Below are 24446 nucleotides of genomic sequence, written 5' to 3' on the forward strand. Positions count from 1 at the left end.
TGCAGGGGGCGCAGCCCACCATCCCTTGCCGGACGCGAGGAGTTGAACTGGCAACCTTGTGGTTGAGAGCCCACTGGCCCATGTGGAAATCGAACCGGCAGCCTTCGGAGTTAGGAGCACAGAGCTCTAACCGCCTGAGCCACCGGGCCGGCCCTATCATCATAAACTTTGATGAAGTAGTTCCTTTCCTGAAAATTGAGAAAGCCTATGGTTTTACTATGTAATAATGGTGAAAAATTGGAAGTCAATACAGTTCTCTAATAAAATATAGTTAAATAAATCATGGTACAAAAGCTATGAAAAAATATAATTATTAAGACTATGTAAAAATATATAAAATTACTTATAAGTGAAAAAAACAATTATGAAATTATAGCTAGAAAACAATCAATTATGTAAAAACATGTTTACATATGGACAAATATTGGAAGACAATATGGAAAAATGTGAAAGCAGCTGCTCTATTGCTATGGTAAAATTATGAGAGAAACATGTTCTATTTAAAATGTTTTTTAATCATGTGACTATAAATCACACTTTATTACATTGCTTGTATAATTGCCTATCTTCCCAACAAAAGTATAAGCTTTGTGAAGACAGGACAATGTCGCTTGTCTTCAGTATTACAGCACCAGTTCCAATGGAATCATTCATCCAAGAATGAATGAAATACATGGGAAACCTCAAAATAAATAAATACCACCAAGAAGGGAAGGGGAAGTGAACCATTAAAAACAAACAAAAGGCTGATCTTTATGTGCCTGTTTCTAAGCTCTAACTATAGGAAAAACCAAATCAACCCGTTAAAATATCTCTGGGAAGTCTTTCCCAGAAGGCCACTGTCCAGATCTTTTCTCCTAAAGGATCTGGAGAAAAGCACGTCATGGCAAAGGGTCATGGCAAGTGGCCACAGCAGCAGGGTTCTCCCAGGATTTTCGGGGAACACACGGAGTCAGAAGTGACAAGAGCTTCATATACTTTCCCTACCCCGAAACTCACTGCCCTTTGACTCCCAGAACCTTCCACGTAACTATAGCTGGAAATAAGGGAAGTGTGGGGTTTAACGAGAGAGACTGGCTATATGAAAAAAAAAGAGGGCAGAGTAAAATAGGTCAGCAACAAACAGCCTTTTTCAGTAAGAACTTAAGTCTGACACCACCCTAAGCTCTGTTTAAGAAATAAATTTCTTACAAAGGAAAATAAGAATCTTTAAAGGAACTGAGCTCTGGAGTGAAAATCCCCTTTCCTGACAACTTAAAATTAGTCTGAAATATACCAGAGGCACCAGAGGACTCTAAGTCATAAAAGCATTATAAGCATTAACAAAAACACAGAGAGAAAGGAGACAACCTTTATGTTATTTTTCAACCAATCTACACAGCACCTGTCACAGACCATACAGGCTCTTTCCAGCTTAAGCAATTTTTTATGCATCTTTGGTGCTTTTAGGCAAAAGCATCATAATTAACTAATGCAGTTCTTGGAAAGGAGTTTAGCTATATGAAGAAAAGGGCCATTAAGTAAGGATAAAAGGATAGAGCGAGAAGAATCTAGACCTTAGATACACCTTTACCTATTTCATATTGTAACTGTAAGCAAACCATAATCTCTCTGAGCCTTGGTTTTCTTGGTTTTCTGTTCCTAATCCAAACAGGAAATTATACCAACTTACCTCCCAAGGTTAAGGTGACAATTAAATGAGATGATACATGCAAGTCGAAGTACGTAATAAATTATAAAGTTTTACTTAAACATATGACCTCATTGGAGAATTACAAATGATACAATTCCCAGGGTCAAAGTTAAGTTGAGTGCAATAACCCTGTATTTTTGTGTCAGCAATTTCTGACACAAGGTAGCACTAAAGGGAACTCATTAAGCTAAATATCCTTGGAAAACAAAGAAGTTTGTTATATGGCTGGAAGAACTGATATTCTTGTCCACTTAATACAAGTTTCCAACTAGAATAGCTAACTTTGTGGCACTTGGAACTCAGTCTAGGAAGCCCATAAGATCCAAAGCCAAAGACCTGAGTTCTATCCTGACTCACCACTCGCTGGCTATGTGAGCTTGGGTAACCATCTTAACTTCCCTGGATCTTAATTCCTTTATATGTAAAATGAGAATAACACCAATGACTACCCCAGAAATACTACTGCACAGAGGATTAAATGAGACAACGGATATGATAAGGCTCAAAGTATGAGGTAGCTACAAAAAAGCCACTGCAAAAACATCTTCTACAGAGACTGTTTCAAAACACTAGTAATCAGTGTTTTCTAAACTACATACAACAAACTACTCCAAACAAAATGAAGGAATATTCATCTACGTTTGTCCTATTTTTCAAAATTATTTTTAGTGTCATGGAAACCTGTCTACAAATTATTTTACTTGACTTGAAGGCTCCTATAAATATTCATATGGTAAACTGTTATTTTAAAGCTGCTCTGAAAATCTGCTTGTCATAGTGGTACATTTATTGAACATCTCCATGTGCCAGTTACGTTAGACATTTTCAGAATTTATTTCAATTGATTCTCCCAAGAACCCTTTAAGATCTATTCTATCTCCTTTGTATAGATGGAGAAACCGAAGTTAAGAGTAAACAAGATATTGCCTGAGATCAAAACTGTGTATCACTGAGAAAAGGTAACACCAAGGTGTTTGTTTAGTAGCAAGGAGAAACTAAAAACATTGTTATCTAGTGATTACAGAGCATGGTGGTTAAGACATTGAATGGAGTTGGATCACCTGGGTTCAAATCTTGGCTTCACTATGAGCTCTAGTTTCACCATTTGCAAAATCAGGTTAATAATAGTAATCTATTTCATAACCTAGTAATTGAGTTAATACATCTATGTACTTAGACCAGTGTCTGCCTATCGCATAGTACACCCAATACATTAGGTATTATCATTTCTCCCACCTTGCTTATCCAAACTTCTCTTCCTGTTTGCCCTGCCCTGTAACCTTTAAGCTAACTAGGCTAATCTCTTCTACACATACCTTACTCACTGCTATTATGCTTTTGCTCTTCCCTTCCTTTTAACAGAAATCCCTCTTTCCTCACTAATCTAAATCCCACTCAGCCTTCAAAGCCTAGGTCAGACCTACCCGTTCTGTGAAACATTTTCTGACTTCTTCAGCCCACAGTTATTTCCTCCTTCTCTGACAACTCTTTACATTGTTGAACAATCCAACCTTCAGAAATCACTTGATTTCTAAAGGTCTCTGAAGATAGATGCTTTAGCCCAAATCCCTAATTTTTGAAATAGAAGTTGAGGCTTAAAGAGTTAAACTGCCTATGGTAACACAAAAAGTTAGTTGGCAGAGTAGTCACTTGAATAGGGATATTTTAGATGTTTGCACGCTCTTTCCACTATACTATCCTAATTTTGCTTCCTTGAGATTCTGTACAAGTTCTCAAAACTGCAAACACATATTCTATAATTTTCTGATGCCAAGTATTTCATGGTTTTATAGCCTTCATGACAATTAACACACTGGAATTAGTAGCTGTTTGCTGATTAATTAGCAGATCAATTTGGTGTCTTTCTGTCCAACAGTTTAAATATTAGTGAACATAGGACTCTGTAGAACTTAAAATCTCACCATCAGCTATTCATCAGAGGGTGATAGGGACTGAAGAGGGAAATATATCCATATGTATCCCTAGAGTCGCATCACAGCGTCCAAAAAGAAAAGACTCTATATCACTGGAACCTGGAAGAATAAAAGAAACACGGTCTTCAGTTGATTTATTATTATTAGGGCCCTCCAAGGACTCAAGTCCACAATAGAGAAAGGAACCTCAATTTCCTCCCACAAAGCCCAAGCCTCTTTGTACAGGGTTAAATCAGGCTAACGTTACCATATAAAGTTGTTAGGTCCCCTGAAGAGCAAAACAAATAAGAGGTATATATCCTGGAAAGGGATTATATGAATAGTTGTGCTTGGAAGGACTGGAATGGAAGAATGTTCCAAAAGAGAAGAAAGAAAACAAAAGACCCTAAAATTTGAGAAAGGCTCAAGTGAACAAAGACATCGCTGCCTACGCTAGGAGAGGGGAAGAAGTAGAGAGCACAATAGCAGTTCTCCAGAAAGAAAGAGCTAGCTAGCATGGGGTGTTTGCACATCAGAAAAGGGTGAATCAGAGAGAGGCAGAGCAGGTACATCACCAGCCCCACGTAAGGGAGGGTGCAGAACATTCTAACTCAGCACCAATGATTAACACTTTTATAGTAGCACTTTACAGTTTATAAAACAGATTTTAAGCACATAATTTTTCCCCCTTCTGCCGCCTCCCCTCACTCCGGTTCAAGCCGTTGTTTCTCAGTCTAGTTGTGTAGGACACAGCTCCCAGGCCCATGCTGGTATTATGAGCCTTGCACACCCCGGACAGCCCAGCTCCAGGGAGAGCTGCTGTTCACAATCTTAGCTGTGGAGGGCACAGCTCACTGGCCCATGTGGGAATCGAACCAGCGACCTCAGAGTTAGCAGCATGGTGCTCCAACCACCTGAGCCACCGGGCCAGCCCTTAAGCATGTAATTATAAAGGGGTATTTGCACATATTTCTGATTACTTTAAAATAGAGATGTGGAATTGCTGGATCAAAATGGATGCATGTTGATAAGGCTTTTGATTCCTCTTACAACTGGCCCTACAGAAAGGCTGCTAACTGATTCTCACACCAGCAAGTTATTATTGTTTGTTTTTTTTTTTTGCCAATATCATTAAGTTAAATAAAAAAAGAAGGAGATCGTTTTGGTTTGTATTTACTTTCATTTGCTTATTACAAAGGAGATGGAATTTCTAATAATTTTGTTGTCATTTGTACTTCTGTGGTGAATTGTGTACTTTGCTATTTTTGTATTAGTAGTATGTTTGTCTTTTTAAAAATTATTGTAAGAACTCTTTTAAATTGTTATACATGCAACAAAGGTTTTTCCCACATTGTAATTTCTATTGTACTTTTTTAAAGGAATTTTCCATGTGGTCAAATTTAACCTATGTTTACCCTCTTATTGTCTGACTTTCATGTTATATTTAGATAGGTTTTCTTCACCCAAAAATGATATAAACATTCACTGGTTCTTCGTCTAAAAAGAAAGAAAAAGATTTTAATATATACCAGTTCTTACTGACTAGTCACTTTGGTTAATGCAGCTATTATTTGTTTAACTACTTTTTTTTTTTAATTTTTATATATTTAAGTGTGGTTTTCCAGGTGTGTTTTTAAGTGTGTTTTTCAGCTCCATGTCAAGTAGCTGTTTCAACCTAGTTGTGGAGGGCGCAGCTCAGAGTGGCCCATGTGGGGATCAAACCAGCAACCTTGTCGTTAAGAGGACCGCGCTCTAACCAACTGACTAGCATCCCCGTTATTATTTGTTTATATTTACAGAGAGCTAAAGAGTTGCTTTGCTCATCATTCTCATTTTCATAATTTTTATCATAAGTCACTGATTGGTCCAACAAATAATTACTAAAAACCTTCTTTGCGTACCAAAGGCTGGGGATAGTGAAATTATAGTCATCGCCCTCAAAGGGAGCTCCTTGTTTGAAAGTGGGGAAATGAGAAGACAGACAAATAAAACCAGATTATAATACGATGAGTTAATTGTTATGAGAGGTAAGCAAGTTTATTATGGTTTCTAACACAAATTGAAAGAGTTTAAGAAAGGATTAAGTTTAGTCCCGACTCTAGAAGAAACAACAACTGACTTGAGTCTTAAAGATTATCCAGAATTGTCCAGGCAAAGACACAGCTGAAGAAAAGCCTTTCAGGGAGAAGTAGTATATATGCTTGTAGAGATGTAGGGGCATGGCACATCGAGTTAAATCTCAGTAGTTTGTCAAGACTATATCAAAGTGGGTAGGGAATCAAAGTAAGGTAAGACTGAAAAGGTAGAGTCAAATCGTGAAGAGATTACTTTATATTTTCAACATTCTTCAGTCACAATGTTGTTTCAGTTCTCTAAAACTACTATGATTCAGATAACCTAAAGGAATTTTGCCACTACAGAGAAAGAAATAAGCAGCTTGGGTGGCCCAAGACTGGAGTTTCACACTGAAGGAAAAGTTCTCTGGATATGGCAAGAAAGCAGAATTAAGTTCAGAAAAATGGGCTCCCTGAGAGCCAAGCATCAATATGAGTTAGGGAAAAGAAACTTGGTCCTCAGTTTTATTCATTTCCTTTGTTCTGCTCAAAGCCGCCATGGACCAGATAATACTCTCCAGTATTGTGGGCTGCTATGGCTCTCATTCAGAGCTAAATCTCAAAATATTTATGATTTGGACTGGTCAAAAATTAGTAATTAAGTTAATTTGTATTTCAGAGAGTACAAGAGCCAAAGTATTCTGAAGTTTATTATATTTGTAGCAAATAAGCATGACTTCCAACATAACACAAACTCTTACCTCAAATCCTAGAATACTTCTCTCTGTATACTGTTCCCTTCTATCCCTTTTCTCATTCTCTGGGTCTCTCTCTCCTCAACTCAATCTGGCAAAGATTTATTGACATCAAATTATTTGTAAAACACTGCTAGACACTAAGGATACAAAGAATAAATAAACCAGTAAGCCTGTCCTCAAAGAACTCTCTATCACATAAACAGATCATTGTGTTGAGTCTTAAAGATTATCCAGAATTGTCCACTGGATTGAAAGAGGGCATGGTGGGGGCATAGATGCCCAATATAATCTAAGTGGAGATTATAATCTAAATCCAGAGAAGGATTTCTGGAAAAAGAAATATTCAGCTCAGTTTCAAAAAATAAATAGGAGTTTAGTCAAGAAAAGGCAGGAAAAAGGAAGTGAGGCAATTACAGTCGGAGTAAACAGCATAAACAAAGACGAGCAGGAGGAACACCACTGCAAATAGTTCAGTTTCACTGAAAATTGAAGTTTAAGGATGGAAATGGTTAGGAGAAAGTTGGAGAAGTAAGCAGGGGTCAAATCATGGGAGGGACATGAGCTTTACTTATAGGACATGGGAAGGCACTAAAAAGCTTTACGCAAAGGAGTGAAAAGGTCAAATCTGCATTTTAAATAGTTCATTCAAGCTACCCTGTTTCCCCGAAAACAACACCTAGTCGGACAATCAGCTCTAATGCGTCTTTTGGAGCAAAAATTAATATAAGACCCGGTCTTATTTTATGAAAATATAAGACCGGGTCTATATAATATGATATGTGATGTGATGTGATGTGATATGATATGATATAATAACGGGTCTTATATCAATTTTTGCTCCAAAAGACACATTAGAGCTGATTGTCTGGCTAGGTCTTATTTTGGGGAAAACACGGTATGAAGTGGATGTCATGATGAGACCTGCAGAAGTTCTAGGTGAAAGTTAATGAAATAGACGACCATTGCTCTCTAATCTAGACAAAGAACAGGAAAAGGACTAGAATAGTAAGGAGAGCTAAGGAACTCAATACGGGAACAAATGCCCTTGAGTTACCTTTAACCACCCAGATGGAGATGTCCAGCAGGCAACCTCTGCCTGAAGATCAGAACAAAGTTCTTGGCTGAAGGTAAAGATTTGGGAACTGACTGCATTTAGGAAGTAACTGATATATTGAGAGTGGATGGACCAGGGAGTGTTGTAGAGTGAAAAACGAAGTGGGCAAAAAAATGGGGCCCTGAGGAACACCCACATTTAATGAGGTGGACAAAGGCACAGAAGAAGAAGAGCAAGAAGGAATTGTAAAAGGATAGATAGGAAGAGAACAAAGAAAGCAGAAGACAAGGGACTTTCCGATGGAAGATGAACAGGGTCAAGCCCAGCAGTGAAGGCATAGACTGATACCTTCCTTCGCTTTAGGTGACCTAGCAAGACAAATTTCAGTATTACGGAGCAGGCATGAGCCCAATTTCCATGCAGGAGGGCAAATTTGGAATAAAGAAGTACATAAGAGATTAAGATTATTCTTTCACCTCTGGAAGAATGATTGAGAAGGTGAGGAGTTTCTGCTTGTCTCTTTATTTACAGTGATGGAGCAACTGGTAGAAGCAACCAGTAGAAAATGAGATTATGGATAGAAGGAACAAGGGATAAAATTTTGAGCAAGGGATGGGTCTTTTTAAAACAATATTCACATTTAAAATGGAATAAAGAAAATGACTGTCGAGGTAAGATAACTAGAACAAGAGCATTCCAAAGGCAACTGTGTTATAATAGCACAGAATCCTGAAAATCAAGTATGTGTTCAGGGGGAGGATAATCCAAAGTGTAGCAAGTTTGAAAGTATAGCAAAAGTCAGAAAGATAAGCTGGAGCCAGGATGTAAGTAAGCCTAATGAGCAATAGTATGATAGAGAAGAAAGTTAAGAAGGAAATTAACTTTATAAGATCTGTGAAATGCTTTTGTTTTGTTTAGGAATACTCTGAAAGCAGGGTAAAAGATGTATTGGATAGGGGAAAAGAACACAGGTACCCCTTTTTTTGGCTGGTTAGAATTTCTTTTTATTCCTTGTTGGTTTCCTACGCACCACTTTTAAAAGTTATTCTGGGGGCAGCCAGATGGCTCAGTTGGTTAGAGCGCGAGCTCTTAACAACAAGGTTGCTGGTTCGATTCCTACATGGGATGGTGGGCTCCCCAACCCCTGCAACTAGATTGAAAACGGCAACTGGACTTGGAGCTGAGCTATACCCTCCACAACTAGACTAAAGGACAATGACTTGACTTGGAGCTGATGGGTCCTGGAAAAAACACATTGTTCCCCAATATTCCCCAATAAAAGTTTAAAAAAAAAGTCATTCTGTATATATCTCTGTTCCTTCATTTCCCTCTGTAACTACCCTTCCTTAACTAGTTACAAGTGAAACTGACATAGAGATATTTTAGAATTCATTTCATTTATTAAATAAAATAAAGATTTATGTGGTACTGTCCCTAATTGTTAGATACTCATACAGCTAAGTCAAACTGGTAATGCTTTTCTCTTCTAAAAAAGAAAAAAGAAAAGAAAAAAACTAACTAAATTACATTGCCTTGTAAAAAATACAAAAGAAAACCTCCAATGATTTTGTCTGAGACAGTAGTCAATTAAAATAAAAATAAAAATATTCCACATCCCTGAAGTGTGCAAAATAGACAATCACCTGCACAATAAAATTTGGGGAAATCAAAAAAATGGACCAAGTTAGGTTTCCTGCATTTGGAAACAGGAAAAGATGCAACAATCATTAGCATGGCTCTTTACCCTTTACAAATTACTTTTACAGAACCTAGTTTTATTCAACTTTCATAACAATTCTATGAGATATTATCTCCTTTTTACTGATAACCAAACAAATTTTTGTCGCTAGCACCTAGAATAGTGTCTGCATATAGAAGGTCCCCAATGAAAATTTATTGAGTGGGATGTGGGGTGGTGCTCAGGCAGTTCCGCCACTCTGATAGGCTCATGATTAATGGTGAAGCCAGATCTCAACCTTAGGTCTTTTGATCCTCAATCCTACACGTTCATATTGTTTCATGCTGCTGAGAAAAGGAGAAACGGGTAGGATGATTGAATACAATCATAATCTGCTTTACAATGTTATGTGAACTGGTTACAATTTAAGAAATACCTACTGTCAAGCAATACCAAGGCCAGTATACTTCCTACTCTTAGTCATGCTGAATGGGCGTTCCAGGTATCTGTGGTACTTGCTCACTTTATTCTCTCCATAGGGCACTTACCCTACTCTATGCTACTTCCTCCTACTGCACTGAAGTAGTGTCTGCAGAACAGAAAAGCCTTCTAGATCATCATCTCCTCTCTAAAAAGCTATGTGTAGCCTCCTGGTATTCAATTGCATATGTGGGCAGTTAAAACAAAGGATGGCAATGCCACCCAATTAGCATGCAAAAGGTCTCAGTCACAAGATTTAGAGATGTATACATAGCTTGCATGTCATTAAACACACAGAAAACAGGATGCAACTCTCCATCCTGAGACCACTGTGTTTATCCATGCCTTCATTCTATGCAAAAGATGTCATCCAGAAAAAGCTGTGTGTATAAAATATTTTTATAAATTGAATAATTTCAAAGGCAGTGGGGCACTTACTATTTAAATGAATTATGTGGTAAATCCATTTGCAAAAGAATTTTTTTATAAGAAAATATCATCTCCTAATTTTTGCCGGAAAATTGATCTTTTTTTTCATTCTGGGTTCAGATCCTGACACTTCAGCTTAATAGCTATATAATCTTGAGCGAGTGACTTCTTTTAGAGTCTGTTTATTCATCTATGAAATGGATAGTCTATCTACTACTCAGGATCATTGTGAAGATAAAATGAGACAATGGGTAAGAATATGCTGTGTAAACTGTAAAGGACAGTGCACATGGTAAGGATCAAGAAATAAATGCTGCTGGCCGACAGAGAGAGAGAGAGAGAGAGAGAGAGAGAGAGAGAGAGAGAGAGAGAGAGAGAGAAGACAGAGAAATCTTAGATCAGGCACAGAGGAATTCAACCACAAGTCTCCAATTTCCTTCATTGAGGAGGAAACACACAGAGCAGGCATTACAGGATTGGCCCCTTTTTTCAGGATACCACAGTGTAGCAATACTGTAAGAAGGAGGTACTGAATGGAAAGAACTAGAAGATGAGCTTCTTTTCCCAAAGATTTATAAGCATTACCATATAGAATAAATTATAGAGCTAAAGTTTTTGAAAGAAAATGGCACAAAAACTGTAACATGAAAATAATGTAGTGCTGTAAAGGAAGAAGAGAATCTGTTTCAATTCTCTCATTTGACCGATTTTAGAGACTCAAAATCCAGAGACAAAGTGATTTACCTAAGAATACACAATGGCACATTTTTAATGGTACAAACATTTTTTAACCATGTCTTCATTTCTCAGGACAGACCACGTATGTGTTCCCATAGCTTCCTATGTATACTAATTATCATACTATATCAAAATCCTGTTTAAATGTCTGTCCCTTCCCCTAATGGACTCAAAGATCCCAGCAGACAAGGCCTACGCCCAACTTACCCTTACATCCCCAGTACCTGCCTTGTGTTAGATGCCCACCTGCATTAAATCATACCCCAGTTAAAACTGTTTTGTAAATTTGAGGGGAAGGTATGCAGTTCTGGAAAACTTCCTATTAGGCCTCCATTACTTTTTTCTTAGCAAGGTATTGAAAAGAGTAATGTTACTACAGATCTGAACTTGGGTACAGAAACACAATAAGCAATTTTAGGACACAAAGGTAAAAACATGTCCCTGAAAGGAAGGCCATCACTGCAGCACAGTCCTATTAACTTTATCATATTGTTAGATTTTTTTTTTCTTTTCCCTTTTTCCGCCTCTCCCCTTTCTTCCACCTCTCCCCTCCCCCAACTCTGGTTCAAGCCACTGTTTCTGTCTAGTTGTGTAGGACACAGCTCCCTGGCCCATGCTGGTATTATGGACCTTGCGCTCTCCCCGGCTGAGGCAGTCGGTCGCCAGTCATTGGTCAGCGGCTCACAGCGGCTCACAGCGGCTCACGGCGGCTCACGGCGGCTCACGGCAGCCCACGGCAGCCCACGGCAGCCCACGGCACCTCACGCCAACCTCCAGCTGCTCATGGCAGCCCAGCTCCAGGGAGAGTCGTGGTTCACAATCTTAGCTATAGAGGGCGCAGCTCACTGGCCCACGTGGGAATTGAACTGGTGAGCTCAGCGTTGGGAGCTCGGTGCTCCAACCACCTGAGCCTCCTGGTCAGCCCATATTGTTAGATTTTGATGAGAAACTCTCTAAGAGTATCCTTCATGCATTTTACCATGACCTTTGCTGAAATATCAATAACACAAGTAAGAAAGTGAAATTGCTGGTGTACATATAGTGTGATATGCTCATGTGGTTACTTTTTTTAAGCACTTACTAAAAACTCCACAATGAATCTTTAAAAGAAGCAGACACAAATGGTATTTTTAAGGAAAAAAAGGATTACATTTGAGGGACCTACTCAAAGAGTGACTTAAAAGTAGAAAGAAACTTGAGTCGGAGTTAGAAGAAGAGAAGTTCTAGTCTCCATTCTCTCACTAACTTATTTGACCTTGGGCAGATCATTCCCTTTCTCTGGGCTAGATGATGATTCAGGTTCCTTTGAGTTCAAATGCTATTAATTATAAGATCAAAAGTCCCTATCAGCTTTTAGAGAATCAGAGATAGAGAAAAACAAAATTAGGAAGGTAGAAAGATAGTAAAATAAAAGGGTATTGTGGTACTGTGGCACTGTGGCATAGTGGGAAAAACAGCTTAGCAGAGAAACTGAAGTTCTAGATTCTAGTTCTGGTTCTGCCATCAACTAGTTGAGTAACCTTGAACAAGTCACTGTCCCTCTTTAGATCATGATTCCCCCATTTATAAAGTAACCCAGATGATATTCCAGCTCTAATAACCTAGAATTCTAAGCTATAGGCTACTGCTGCTATGAACAATGGAATTGGTATGTTTGTAATTAGTCAGAAACAGAACACATATTTAGCAGAGAAGAGCCTCGAACCTCATTTGAGCTTTCTCCCCAAATTCTAATTCAAATATTTTTCAAGAGCCAGTCACAAGCACTATGCTACTTTGAATTCCCCTATCAACTGCCGAAAAACTCACCAGAAAAGAACAGGAACAGATGCTGCCTAGATAATACATCAATCCCGTCTCTTTGTTGTCTCCTTCTTTCTGCCACTGTAGTTTTCTTATACTGACTGAGCCAAAACTATCTCTAGATTCAAATTCTTCAAGGCTCAGTTCAAATCTCACTACTTCCATGAAGCATTCCCTTCCCACGCTAGCCCACATCCATCTCTCTCTCTCCTTTAAATTTTTACATTCCTGTGGTAGAGATTAAATGGTATTTGTAAAGAGCTTAGTAAAGCATTTGTCATATAGTAGTTGCTCAATAAATGGTAGTAGTTGGTGGTGTTGCCACACCTTTAGCACTAATCACACACCCTTTAGTTCAGTGCATCTTAAATTGAATGTGCATGTGAATCACCTAGAGAACTTGTTCGAAGGCAAATTATTATTCAGTAGGCATGAGGTAACACCTGATAATCTGCAGCTGAAAAAGCTCCTGGTTGATGCCAATGCTGTTGATCCAAGGACCATGCTTTGAATAAAAGGGGTAGTTTTTAGGAAGCTTTTAAAACATGTATTCATCATATCTGCCCAACTGGACAGAAAGATCTTAGAAAACAAATACAACATGTCACTTTTCTTAGCATATATACCCTGTCCAGAGAAGGTGTCCAATAAACTTCTGTGGATTTGTCATATCTGCAGTCTCTAGATAATCTTTAGAATGCCTGTGCTGTACTGATTTTCAAATCAAACATTGAGACATGCTACGATGAAAAACTCTGTTACTGGGATTGGAATCACTGGAAGCGAGATAGGGGAGAATCTGAGAGAAAACTTACCTCTTCACCAGTGAGTGTAATACACAGGAAAAAAACATAGACAAATGGATGCTTGTTCCTTGTTTAAGCACAAAGATCATTTATTAAAATTTAGTCTTAACTGTACCTCAAATTTAGGTATGACCTTAAAAGAAGATGCATTTTCAAAATACACACACAACATATATGTATATACATATATTAATATAATTAGTAGTTTATATATATATAAACCACTAATAATAATTACTAATAAGGTATATAATGAGCTTATTTCATTCTTTTAATAAGACACATTTTTCAGTGATCCGTTAGTATGCAATTAATCTAAATATCGCAAGCAACCGATGAAAACACATTTCAAGCAAAAGAAGGAGAGAGAAACACCTTCTAATTTCCCCATCAACTTGGTCAGTGATAAGGTCCCCAAATTCCATTGCCCACGTTACACTGATAGAAAGTAAAAGGAATCTGCTGTGTATTAAGGCTGCTCTGAGAGGCTGCCTATTTTAAGCCCTTCTTTTAAATCCCCAATTATTTAAATGCTTGTTAAAACCCTCCTTATTTTAACATTATATAATTCAGACGGGACCAATAGTCTTAAATTCCACTGAGAGACTACACTCTGGCTTCCTCTTCAAGCCCCAGGAAAATAATATTGGGCATATAATGACACCTGCTCACTGAATACTATCTAGGTAGCTTAAACTGAGACGAATTTACTAAAATCAGCCTCTAAAGCAGCTTTTAAGTCACTGTGCTTGTCATAAGCAGGCACCTGCTCCTTAACTCAGCAATCTTTCAATAAAAGCATTCATCAATATTTAACCAAGATGTTTTCAACAAATTTAGACATGTTAGAAGACAATTCTGAGAACTGCTCTGAAGCATAGAAACACAGAAACACAGAACTGTTGTCAAGAACTAGACTCAAACTGGGTTTATGAGTTTTAATAAATCAATGTTATTACTTCAGAGAAAATCAGAAAACAGTTGGGAGTCAGCACACGTTGGCTTCTGTTACTTCCATCAGAAGTCTAGCTTTCAGGGCAAGGCAAATGCCCTGGTTCATGCCAGATAGTCTTCCTAGAGAATAACAGGGTCCAAGGAAAGTTTCAAATCTCAAGCCACTGAAGCAATTAGAACTAAACACAAATCGACAACAGCCTCATCATACCCACACAAATGAGTATTTTCCTACCTGTGGGTACCTAATTGGTAATTAGATCCAAAACAAACGCCTTCAACTGGACAGATCAGCACAAGGCAGGAGGATCAGATTCTTGCACAGAAAAATGCAGAACCGATGTCATTCCCAGTTCTCCCCGTCTTTTCCTGGCCTTTCTTCAAGACTCATATTTCATGAAGCTTTCTCCAATAACTTCGGCGCTCACTATTCACTCAGTTTATTGAATGCCTAAAATACTAGTCTACGCTAATAATTCTAGATTCCTTTTTGTTAACTCCTTCATGTTTCCATTTTGTTTCCCAAATTTGAGTATGAGTTCTCTGTAAGGCCCCTACACTGCCTAGCCCCTAGAGGGAGCCTATTATTAATATTGTTAATAACAGAGTAATAATAATAATGAGGCAATACAACAGTACATGGGCAACAGAGGAGTGAAATGGGCTATGTCAAATCCTGGTTCTACCCCTGGCTGGATGTATGACTGCGGACACATTACTTACTTTTTTGCTAAGCCTGTGTGGTGAGAATTCAATGGGGTATATATTAGCACAGTTAGTACAGAGTCTGGCATATAACGGATGCTCAATAAGGCTTAGTTACCTTCCCTTCCCACTAATAAGCACTTGTTGATTTCAACCGAGAGTAATTCTCCCAGGGGGCTGTCATGGCACCATCATTTATATTTTTATGCTTTGCCCATTACACTCTACTTTGTGCTTTTGTCCTCTCCTAACAAAGGTCCCCTCAGATTTTCTGCTCCACTGTCTTGAGAAAAAGCCAACTACACAAGTCACCCAAATGACTATTCAGAATGGGCATATTAGGGGCCAGCAGGAGGGCACCTCCACGTTTACACCTCACTTCTATCACACTCATGCCAGCTCTCCCTCCCTCCTGGTCTCCCAGTGAGAAAATGATGAGAGAGAAAAGCAGTGAAGCAACCCAAAGAGGAAATGGAGATAAACAGCTCTGCGGTACCTCTGTGCCTCCCTCTTGGGAGGAAACACTCAAGTCCAATCTCCAACCTCAACTCTTATAAGAAAAATAAACAAAAACAACCCTTCTGGTATTCCAGAAGAAAAAGCAACCCAGACTCTTCATTTCTTCAAGCCCTTCACCGGTCAATTCACCACCACCACCCACCCCAACCATCCCCTAGGTCAACTTCCTGCTACATAAAATAGAAGCTCTTACAATTGATTTGTCTTAAATAGATCTCTTTCCTGCTTTTACCAACTAGAGGTAACATTTTCCCCCCGCCTGTACCATTCTAAGTTGGAATATGAAGTTCCTGTCTATTGCAGTAAGGCAAATCTCTTTTTATTTGTGGCCTTTTAATGGTCCGGAATATTTCACCTCGGTCATCATCTTCCCAGCTGGAAAACACCACCATCACTCCAACACATACGTAAAAAAAAAAAAAAAAAAAATCCACAAATCCCCTCCCCGCTGCACAAAATACAAGCATGTTATTATTATTCTTAACCGGACTTCAGCAGTGATGCCCGGGAACAAGCCAACCCTTGATGTCAATACCGAGATCAGCATCCATCGGGTCTGGTGAAAAAATACCCTTCTCACCTTCTCCCCTCAAAATACCCACTTCCTTTCCAAATTCAATCGTGGCTTATACATTAGAACCTTTCTGATTGTTTTAAAATGTCCCTTCGGAGATCTGGTACCATTTTTATCTCAGCTTTTCTGTGCCGAGTACCCCCCTCAAAAACAAACTATTTCTTCAGACTCTTCCCGGTTACGTAAAGTAGCTCCTTCTTTCAGGTGTCTTGGAAGATCTGAGACAAGTGAGGAAATCTACCTCAGGATTCACCTTTCCAGGCCGATCGATGCCCACCGCCCCGCAAACACCCGCCTCCAGTCATCCCCCCGCGCCTCGCGGCGGGACCACGCAGACCCTCCTTTTTATTGGTCTGAACTGTCTCCTTGGCCCCCTGGCGCCCTCGGCTCCGCGGACTCCCGCTGCCCCGGCAGAGCCCGGGAGCCCCGAGCGGCGGCGGCGGCCGGGCACCTACCAGTCGGTGTGCGACTCGTCGACGACCAGCAGCACCTTGGCCTTCCTGGCCGCGGCGGGCGCGGGAGCGGGCGCGTCCACCAGGCCAGCCGAGGCGGCAGTCTGCTTCACCGCTTGGGACAGCGAGCTGAAGAAGCTGCTACCCACCGACGGCGCCGGGGCCGCCTGCGGCGCAGGCTGCGGCGCGGATGCCGGGGCCGGCGGCGGCCTCCGCTCGGGGCCCGGAGAGCCGACCGGGGGCGCAGACGAGGCGGAGGCCGAGGCCGCGCCCGGGCCGGGGGGCGGCGGCGGCGGCTGCTGGGGCTCTGGCCGCTGCAGGTCCGTCATGTAACCATTGGGCAGGTTGGCGATGAAGCTGCTGTCCGACAACCGGCGCCGCAGGAAGTTCATCATCTGGCTTGAGGGTTGGGGGCGCGCGCGGCGGCGGGGCCGGACAGCACGGAGGGCGAGACTGAGGCGGCGGCTGGGGGATGCAGCGGCGGCTGAGGAGGCTGAGGCGGCTAATGCTCAGCCCGCTATGCGCTAGCCCAGCGGACACCCGCGGCGGACTGGGCCGGGTGGGCCCAGCGGCGCGAAGCTCAGCGCCAGGGAGCGGGCGGGGCCGGGGGCGGGGCCACGGATGGCACCGCCCCACGCCGCAGAGCCGGCACCGCCCCCGACTCACTGCCTGCGTATGGGGCGCCTAGTCGCCGGCCTCCCGGGTCTGCGGACTTGGAAGCCGGGTATGGCCAAGCCTCTGAAACCTGAGTGTCGCTCTGTGGGGAGGGCGTGGGAGCCAGTCCTGCTCCTCAAGAAAAGGGAAAAGGGAGCTGAAAGCCCCTACCACCTTTTGGTTGGGGAGAAAAGAACCATGTCCCACCCGAGATGGAGGCAAAGGAATCTGTCCCCATTCTTTGGGGGAGAGAGCCTTCAAAGGAACCATTCCCTGAGCGCGCGCGTGAGTGTACACACACACACACACACACACACACACACACACACACACACACACACACGCTGTAGTGAGAAAGAAAAGAACCATCTCCTTTCCCAGAGCTGGGGAAAAGGTGTCATCTCCCCAACCCCCACGTGAGGGAGGAAGAAATAATCCGTACACACACTCACACACGCTATGCTGAGATGGAAAAGAAGTACTCCCCTTCCTCAATGCTGGGGAGAAAATCATTCCCCAACACCCTCACCCCAAGGTGATGGAGACAAGTCCCAGTGGGGAAGCAAAGGGTCATCTCTTTTACTTTGAGGAGAGGGTAAATAGATCCTCTCCATCGAGTCTTGGAAGGATGTGTGGGGCACATTTTTGATGCCTGCATTTGAGGATGGCTCATCTAAAAGCATGTACTTCTTTTCCCCTCCTCATTAACCAGAGAGAGGAACCGATGTATAAGGCTGGAGATACACACACAACCTCCCTAGGACTCCCAAATAGGATATCTAAGTTCTCCTACCCTTTCTGTGTTCACCTCCCTGTCAGGTATTGGTGCATCCTATGTAGTACATAGAAGGCCATCTCTCCAAGATCTTTCTATTTGTTTTTTCCAGTTTATCCATTGGCCAGATCTGCTTGGACCTCCATGAAGACTTCTCTGATTACCACCTTCCCATGTATACTCCCTAAATCTTGTGTGACCCCTGGACTTTTGTTTTCAACTCTCATGAGATATACTTAATCCCTGTATTGCGTAAGAACAGGACACAGCAGACATTCTTCACATTCAGACCACTCTGGGTGATACGTGATCTTGGGCAAATTAGCCCTCTGAGCCTCTTTTCCTCGTCTGATAAAAGGAAATAACTTTTCTAAGTTGTCACACAGAGTAAATGAGATCATGTATGTAAAGCACCTGGCACACAGTAGGTATTCTATTCGTGTTGGCTGGATTCTTATTTGAACTAGTTCTCAGTATTTATTGGGCAGAGGGGAATCAATGAGTATCTTGTCACTAATATTGGCAGGCAGTTCTTGCTTCCTCCATCCCCCCTGGGCCTCAACTTGGAGCAAGGAGATGAACACTCCAGCTCTGAGCCAGAGACCCAATGACATCTGAGAGGTCTCTAGCCAACTGTAATAATACAGTGGTCTTCCCTTCTACCACGTGCCAGTCAGTGGTAAGAGCTGGGTAGACTGATATGAACGGGAAGTGGCCCTTGTCTGTGGGAAGTCCGCAATCTATGTGGGCTAGAGGAGAGAGTGGGGAGGACAGACCCAGGAACAACTGACCACAATAAGATGTGAGAAATGCTATAATACAGTTGAGCAAGGCGGTTTAGGAGCACCAAGGAGTGAGGGGTTCATTCTGCCTGTAAGGCTTATGGATGTCACTCAGGGGAGGTGACATTTGAGATGGGTCTTGAGGCAGCTGCAAGAGTTTACCAGCAGTGAAGTGGGAAAAGCACTCAGGGCAGAGAAAGCCTGGAGGAATGCTAGTTGATGACTCCTCCGGGAAACCTTCCCTCAATCTTCCAGGGGAGCTAAGTGTTTCATCTCCTGTACTTGGCTTTGCCATAGCCCCTGAAGAAATTATAATGAAACATTCTGATGATTAGAATGTAAGCTTTTCAAGGATAGCATTGTGTCTTAGTCATCTGTGGACCCCAACACCAAGCACAGTGCCTGACATATAGTAAGGTTTCAGTTGTTTGAGAATCAAACTGTACTCTTAACCAACTCAGTTCTCATGTCTATTGGAAAATAAAACGAAGTCACTAACAACTTAAGGAAATAAACTTAATGTATTGCCCTTCTAGGGAGTGTTTTTTAGAGACTTTAGAGGAATCTTTTCCAAAGGCATAAATCTCTAGTGATAGGATTTCAAACACTGTACCACTTTAATTTTTTTAGATGATTGGGGTGGTTTTTTTAATATTTCAGTAAGTAATTCCCCCTAACCATTAACTTGCAGTATATGTATAATATTTAAAAATCATCCAATTAGCAAACATATTTTGAAGTACCTAATACATGCAAGGCATTATGCTAGATACTGGAGGGTGAAGGAGATTCAAAGATGAAGAAAAGCCAAGTTCTCCCCTTAAGAAAACAAGTCATAAACATATGGACACATAACTAGCAATAGAAGAGCCGAGTAACCAGAAAGTGAAGCAGGCAGTGAGTGTTGAAGGAGCCAGAAGAAGAGTAGATCTCTGGGGTAGGAGAAGATTTCACAGGGAAGGCAGAGCCCAGGCTTTATAAAATGGGTGGAATTCAGACAACCAGAACAAGGTGGAGAGGACAACCAAGACCGGAAATAGCAGGATCAAAGTCTGGACTGGATAACTTATATGTATAGATCTCCTTGAAGACAAAGACCTTCTTTGTATTATCACTGTATTCCTTGAGCCTTAGAATAGCACCTGGCATGTATTATATTATAGTGTGCATCCAAATATGTGTAAGAGAGGCTCTGAGAGACTGTACTTTTATGTTATGTTTATGTGTTAGTGTCTATCCAGCTTTCTTTGTAGATGGCAAACAACCTCAAAGGGAGGAATTATTTCTGTTTCAGAATGATCTACAAAGCCTGATATAATACCCAACACTCAGTAAGTGTCCCAACCTTGGGTGCTTGATCAGAGTGTTCCCAGAGAACTGCTTAGCTGTAGATTCCTTCATTAATACAATGGAAGGCCACAAGACCATTATAAAATATTTATCAAACATTCCATTAATTTATTAAGTTATTTTCTGGTAGGTTTTTAATAAGAATTACTTGACTTTTCTTCTAATTGGGCATGGTGGTCATAATCAGTTGTATATGATCAAGAGATTTTCATTAGTTGGCACAACTGTAAATCACATCTGCTTAAACCAGTATCCTCCATGCTCCGCTGAGTTTTTGCCAAGAAGTGTCTTTGTGGCATGCAAAAACAATTATTATAAATGGGCTTGGGTTTTTAATGAGCTGTAATGAAAATCTCTTCCTTATCCTTACCCATGGACCTAGGTTCCAGATGCAGGGAGAATATAGCACTTATATATTTTGTCCTGCCGTTTCCATAGAATTCAAAGGGGAACAGGATTTGGAAATTCTACAAAATGTAAAATCTTGATGCGATTAGGGCCTTTACTGTCTATCTCCCTGAGACCAACGAGCCATTCCCCATCTCCAGGTGGAAGGCATTTCTCCCAGAGCAATCGGTGGAGGGATCTTCTCCACCTTTTTTAATGATTCAGGGACCGACTAAGCCAACTGTCAGAATCTCAGAGAATTCCAGTTCTAGAAGCCCAGGACTCTTTGAGGCGCTTCCTTGTGTAATCTTTATCTTCCCACTGAATTGTAAACACAAGTAAACATCTGACAACTGCAGATGAAAGAAGCCTGTTAAAATCAAGAACCAATTTACATGCTTGATCACCTCTTATTTCTCTCTTCCCTTGAGCAACAATGTAGCAGAGAAAGCTCACAGGGAGAAAGGCTGGGTACAAGACTGAGAAGCAATTGAAGTGCCTTCTGCAGGCTGAGTTCAAATACAGAGTTTAAAGGAAAACCTGGTGCACCAAGCCACCTGGCAAAACGCTTGTTGACTGGGTGTCCTCCCAAACAAGGAAGTTTGCTGGAGCATGCCACCCTCGGCCCTTGCTCAATTCTCAGGATCAGGGATCCCATTCAGACCCACCTGCCCTAAAGAGAAATAGAAAATGTTTGGAATTCAGAAACTGTGGATTCTAGTCCCAGCTCCATCAATAATTGGCTTTGCGATTTTCAACAAGTTGTTGAACTCTCTGGACCTCTTATGTAAACAGGGACGGATAGATTTAACCTGGGCCTCTCAAGAGATAATATTGGAACACTTTGAAAATGACAAAGCTTTATCATTATTTCCTTTCATATACCTTGTTACCTGTCATTTGGAGAACCTGACTGAATTGAGAGTTTGTCACCTCCATTCATGGGCCTTCTTGACAATTAGCCATGTGGATGTGTGGATGCCTTCCTCCTCCACCTCTGTACAGAGGACAGCTTTGTCCCCAACTTTGAATTCTCCAAAGATGGCCATGTCAGCTGGGCCAGTTGCTATAATTAGTAATCACACAAACATAAGTTCAATTTCTAAATCTGCCTCATATTAATATGTGCAACTTTGAACAAATCACTTTCCAGCCTCAGTTTCCTCTCTGTAAAAGACTAGTGATAATTATCATAATGACCTTGAAGGACTAATTAAGATCAAGTATTTGAATATATTTTATAAGCTGTACAGCACTGTGCAAATGTTAGCTATTAATATTTCTGACGCCAGGGAAATCACGGAATTCACCAGTATCACAACGGAAATACCCAAAAGGACTCCCCCTATACGTCCTTATCCCAATGTTACACACCCAGGAAAATTCATGGAAGGCAGGAGGTCAACCTTCTCTGCAGCTACTCCCAGGCTTAGTCAGACCTGCTTAAATAAGTGTGATACGCACTTCAACTAAGGCTTCTACCTTTCTGGGTGATCTTGAACAAGGCACTTAACTTCTCTCTCCAGGCTTCCATTTCCTAGCTTGGAAAATGAGGGAGAGAGAGTTGAGCTGGGTGATCCCCAGGGTCTAGTGTTGGGAGATTCTCTGAGCGGAGCCCCATGGGGGAAACAAGCACCTGATATCACCAGGCTGAACCAGGGAACACAGACGCCAAGTCTTGGGAGCAAACACTGAGCACTGAGAGATGATCTTAAGAAAAGAGAAGGAAGCAGGAGCTCCCAGGACACAGGGGGCACAAATTCTAATTCTAAGTGTGTGCCTGACGTAAGGGAGTCAGAGGTGGTCCCTTGCTTAGTCTCCATTTATCTGACAATATTGGGGACATAATAATAACTGCTACTGATTAGATGCTGACTACATGTCAGAAACTGCCCATGTGTTATCTCATTTAATCTCCCATAAGGGAGGCGTTACATATTCCCTTTTACCAATGAGGCAATTACACTTCAGAGAGGTTACACCAACCAATATGAGATCTCAGAACTAAAAAGCTTCAGAGCTGGAAGGCTCCAGTTGCCTGCAAAGCTCATGAGATTCTCCATTAGGATATACAGAGAGACCCCTTAGAAAGGTTGCCTAATCACACGCCAGCAGCTTGCCTAATAAACACATTTATTGCAAACCACAGAAGAGATAATATGCCCTCCTGGACTCTCCTCATAGTCTCTGCTATCTCCCTTTGCCCCAAATCCTGCAGACACAGAAGGCTTGGCACACTATATAAACATGCCTGCCCCAGGAACAAGCTAGACTCAAGCAAGAAGAAGATAGTTGATGAGACACCCCTCCCTCCATACACCCCACTCCTACTCCCACCCAACTTGGACCACAGTTCCCCACAAAGCCGCTCTGGCCTATTCGGGATGCTGGTGTATTGGCTGTTGCCATGGTGATAAGGGAACAGTGGTGTCATGCACATATGAGCAGCATCTACACACTGCTTCACGGATAAATGGAAGAGCACCGTTTCCACTTAGCCTTCAATCCAACTCAGGGCCAAGGCTGAGCTTTCTGCACCACGTCTGTTGGTACAGAAGGCAAGCCCCGCCCTCTACCTCTGGCACAGCTCCTCTTCAAGGAGGCACCTTCCGGGTGGTAGGAAGAGATATTTACAAGATACCAGAGGATGAACTGTCGTGTTTACAGAAACAGTGGACAGCCCCTGCCTCCCCAGTCCTGCTTAGCCACTCCCAGACTGTAGACTGATTAGAACTTTTAGTGTCAGACCCATGTGGGTTTATCCTATGCCTCAGCCACTTATTAACAAGGCAATCTCATGCAATTTCTTTAATGAGACTCAGTTCCCTTATCTATAAAGTGAGGTTCATATTACTTTGTCAGGTTGTTGAAGAAAATTAAATGAGATCATGTATAAATAGTGCCCAGTACAGTGTTTGGCACAAGATAGGTACATATTCATGACAGAAATTATTTTAAAGAAAGAAATGTAATTAAAATTATGTTCTGATATGGAGACAAATATTTGAATCCCTGGTTCCCCACGTAATAGATTAAGAACTATATTCTTAAGTCAGTTCTGAAGGCAGTTTTGTTTTGAGTCTCATTTCCTCATACGTAAAATGACGAGGTCAGGATGAGATTCATAGGCTCAGGACCTATGAGATTCTATGTGAAGATTTTATTTTGAATGTATGGTTATCACATCTCTGCTGGGAATCCGAGGATTTGGGCAAAAAAGAAAACGACATCCTGTTCTTTATTGGTGAAATGGCATAAGGCATTAATGACACTGCTCCTTAATGTAAATATCTGTACATTGAGAAGTACTCCCACACACACACCACGTTGTATGAGTTCCTGTACAACTGTCCTCAGGGAAAGGTTCCTTAGTGCCAGGGCCAGCTCTGAGCAGCTGGCCCCATTTCTTCTTCTCTTGAAAACAGCCAGCTCCATGGATTGGTGAAAAGCAGAGTCAGAGTCCAAGGTCAAACACTTGACTGTTGTTTTACAGTGTGTGATTCAGCTCGAAAACCGATCAGCACTCCCCCACCAGCCAGCTCACTTCACCCTGCACATCGGCAGAGCTCTGACGGAGCTAGAGGCCCTCCAAGGGCTGAAGACACCTGGCTGGCTTGCCGGTCCGTATTTCTGATCAGGAGTGAGTCAGTATTCCTATGTCTTCGTTTTATCTTCTCCCTACATTGCCAGTGTCAAGAGAATGTCTTTTCTCATCTCCAAAATAGCATCTGGTCCATTTGAAACAGGCTAGCAGTAGGCTGTGTGCCAGCACCCTCATTTCTTGGAAGATAGAAGGCTTCCCCTATCCATTATCTACAGGTCCCCTTGCCTGATGATTCATTCAAACACTCCATCATAAGCCAGTCCTGGGGATCCTAAAGTCACCTT

The 24446-nt window shown here is 41.5% G+C and overlaps 1 protein-coding gene across 2 annotated transcripts in view; it reads right to left on the bottom strand.

The window, feature by feature from the left end:
- SYN2 (synapsin II) overlaps window positions 1-17165 on the bottom strand; it is a 151079-nt gene extending 133914 nt beyond the window's left edge. For both annotated transcript variants that reach the window (XM_033132873.1, XM_033132872.1), the window contains exon 1: window positions 16614-17165. In XM_033132873.1, coding sequence (XP_032988764.1) covers window positions 16614-17005 — 392 coding nt within the window. In that variant the 5' untranslated portion in view covers window positions 17006-17165. The remainder of the gene's footprint in view (window positions 1-16613) is intronic.
- Window positions 17166-24446: the final 7281 nt, after the last annotated feature.

This window comes from Rhinolophus ferrumequinum, chromosome 17, assembly GCF_004115265.2.
Source record: "Rhinolophus ferrumequinum isolate MPI-CBG mRhiFer1 chromosome 17, mRhiFer1_v1.p, whole genome shotgun sequence".
NCBI classification, from domain to species: domain Eukaryota; kingdom Metazoa; phylum Chordata; class Mammalia; order Chiroptera; family Rhinolophidae; genus Rhinolophus; species Rhinolophus ferrumequinum.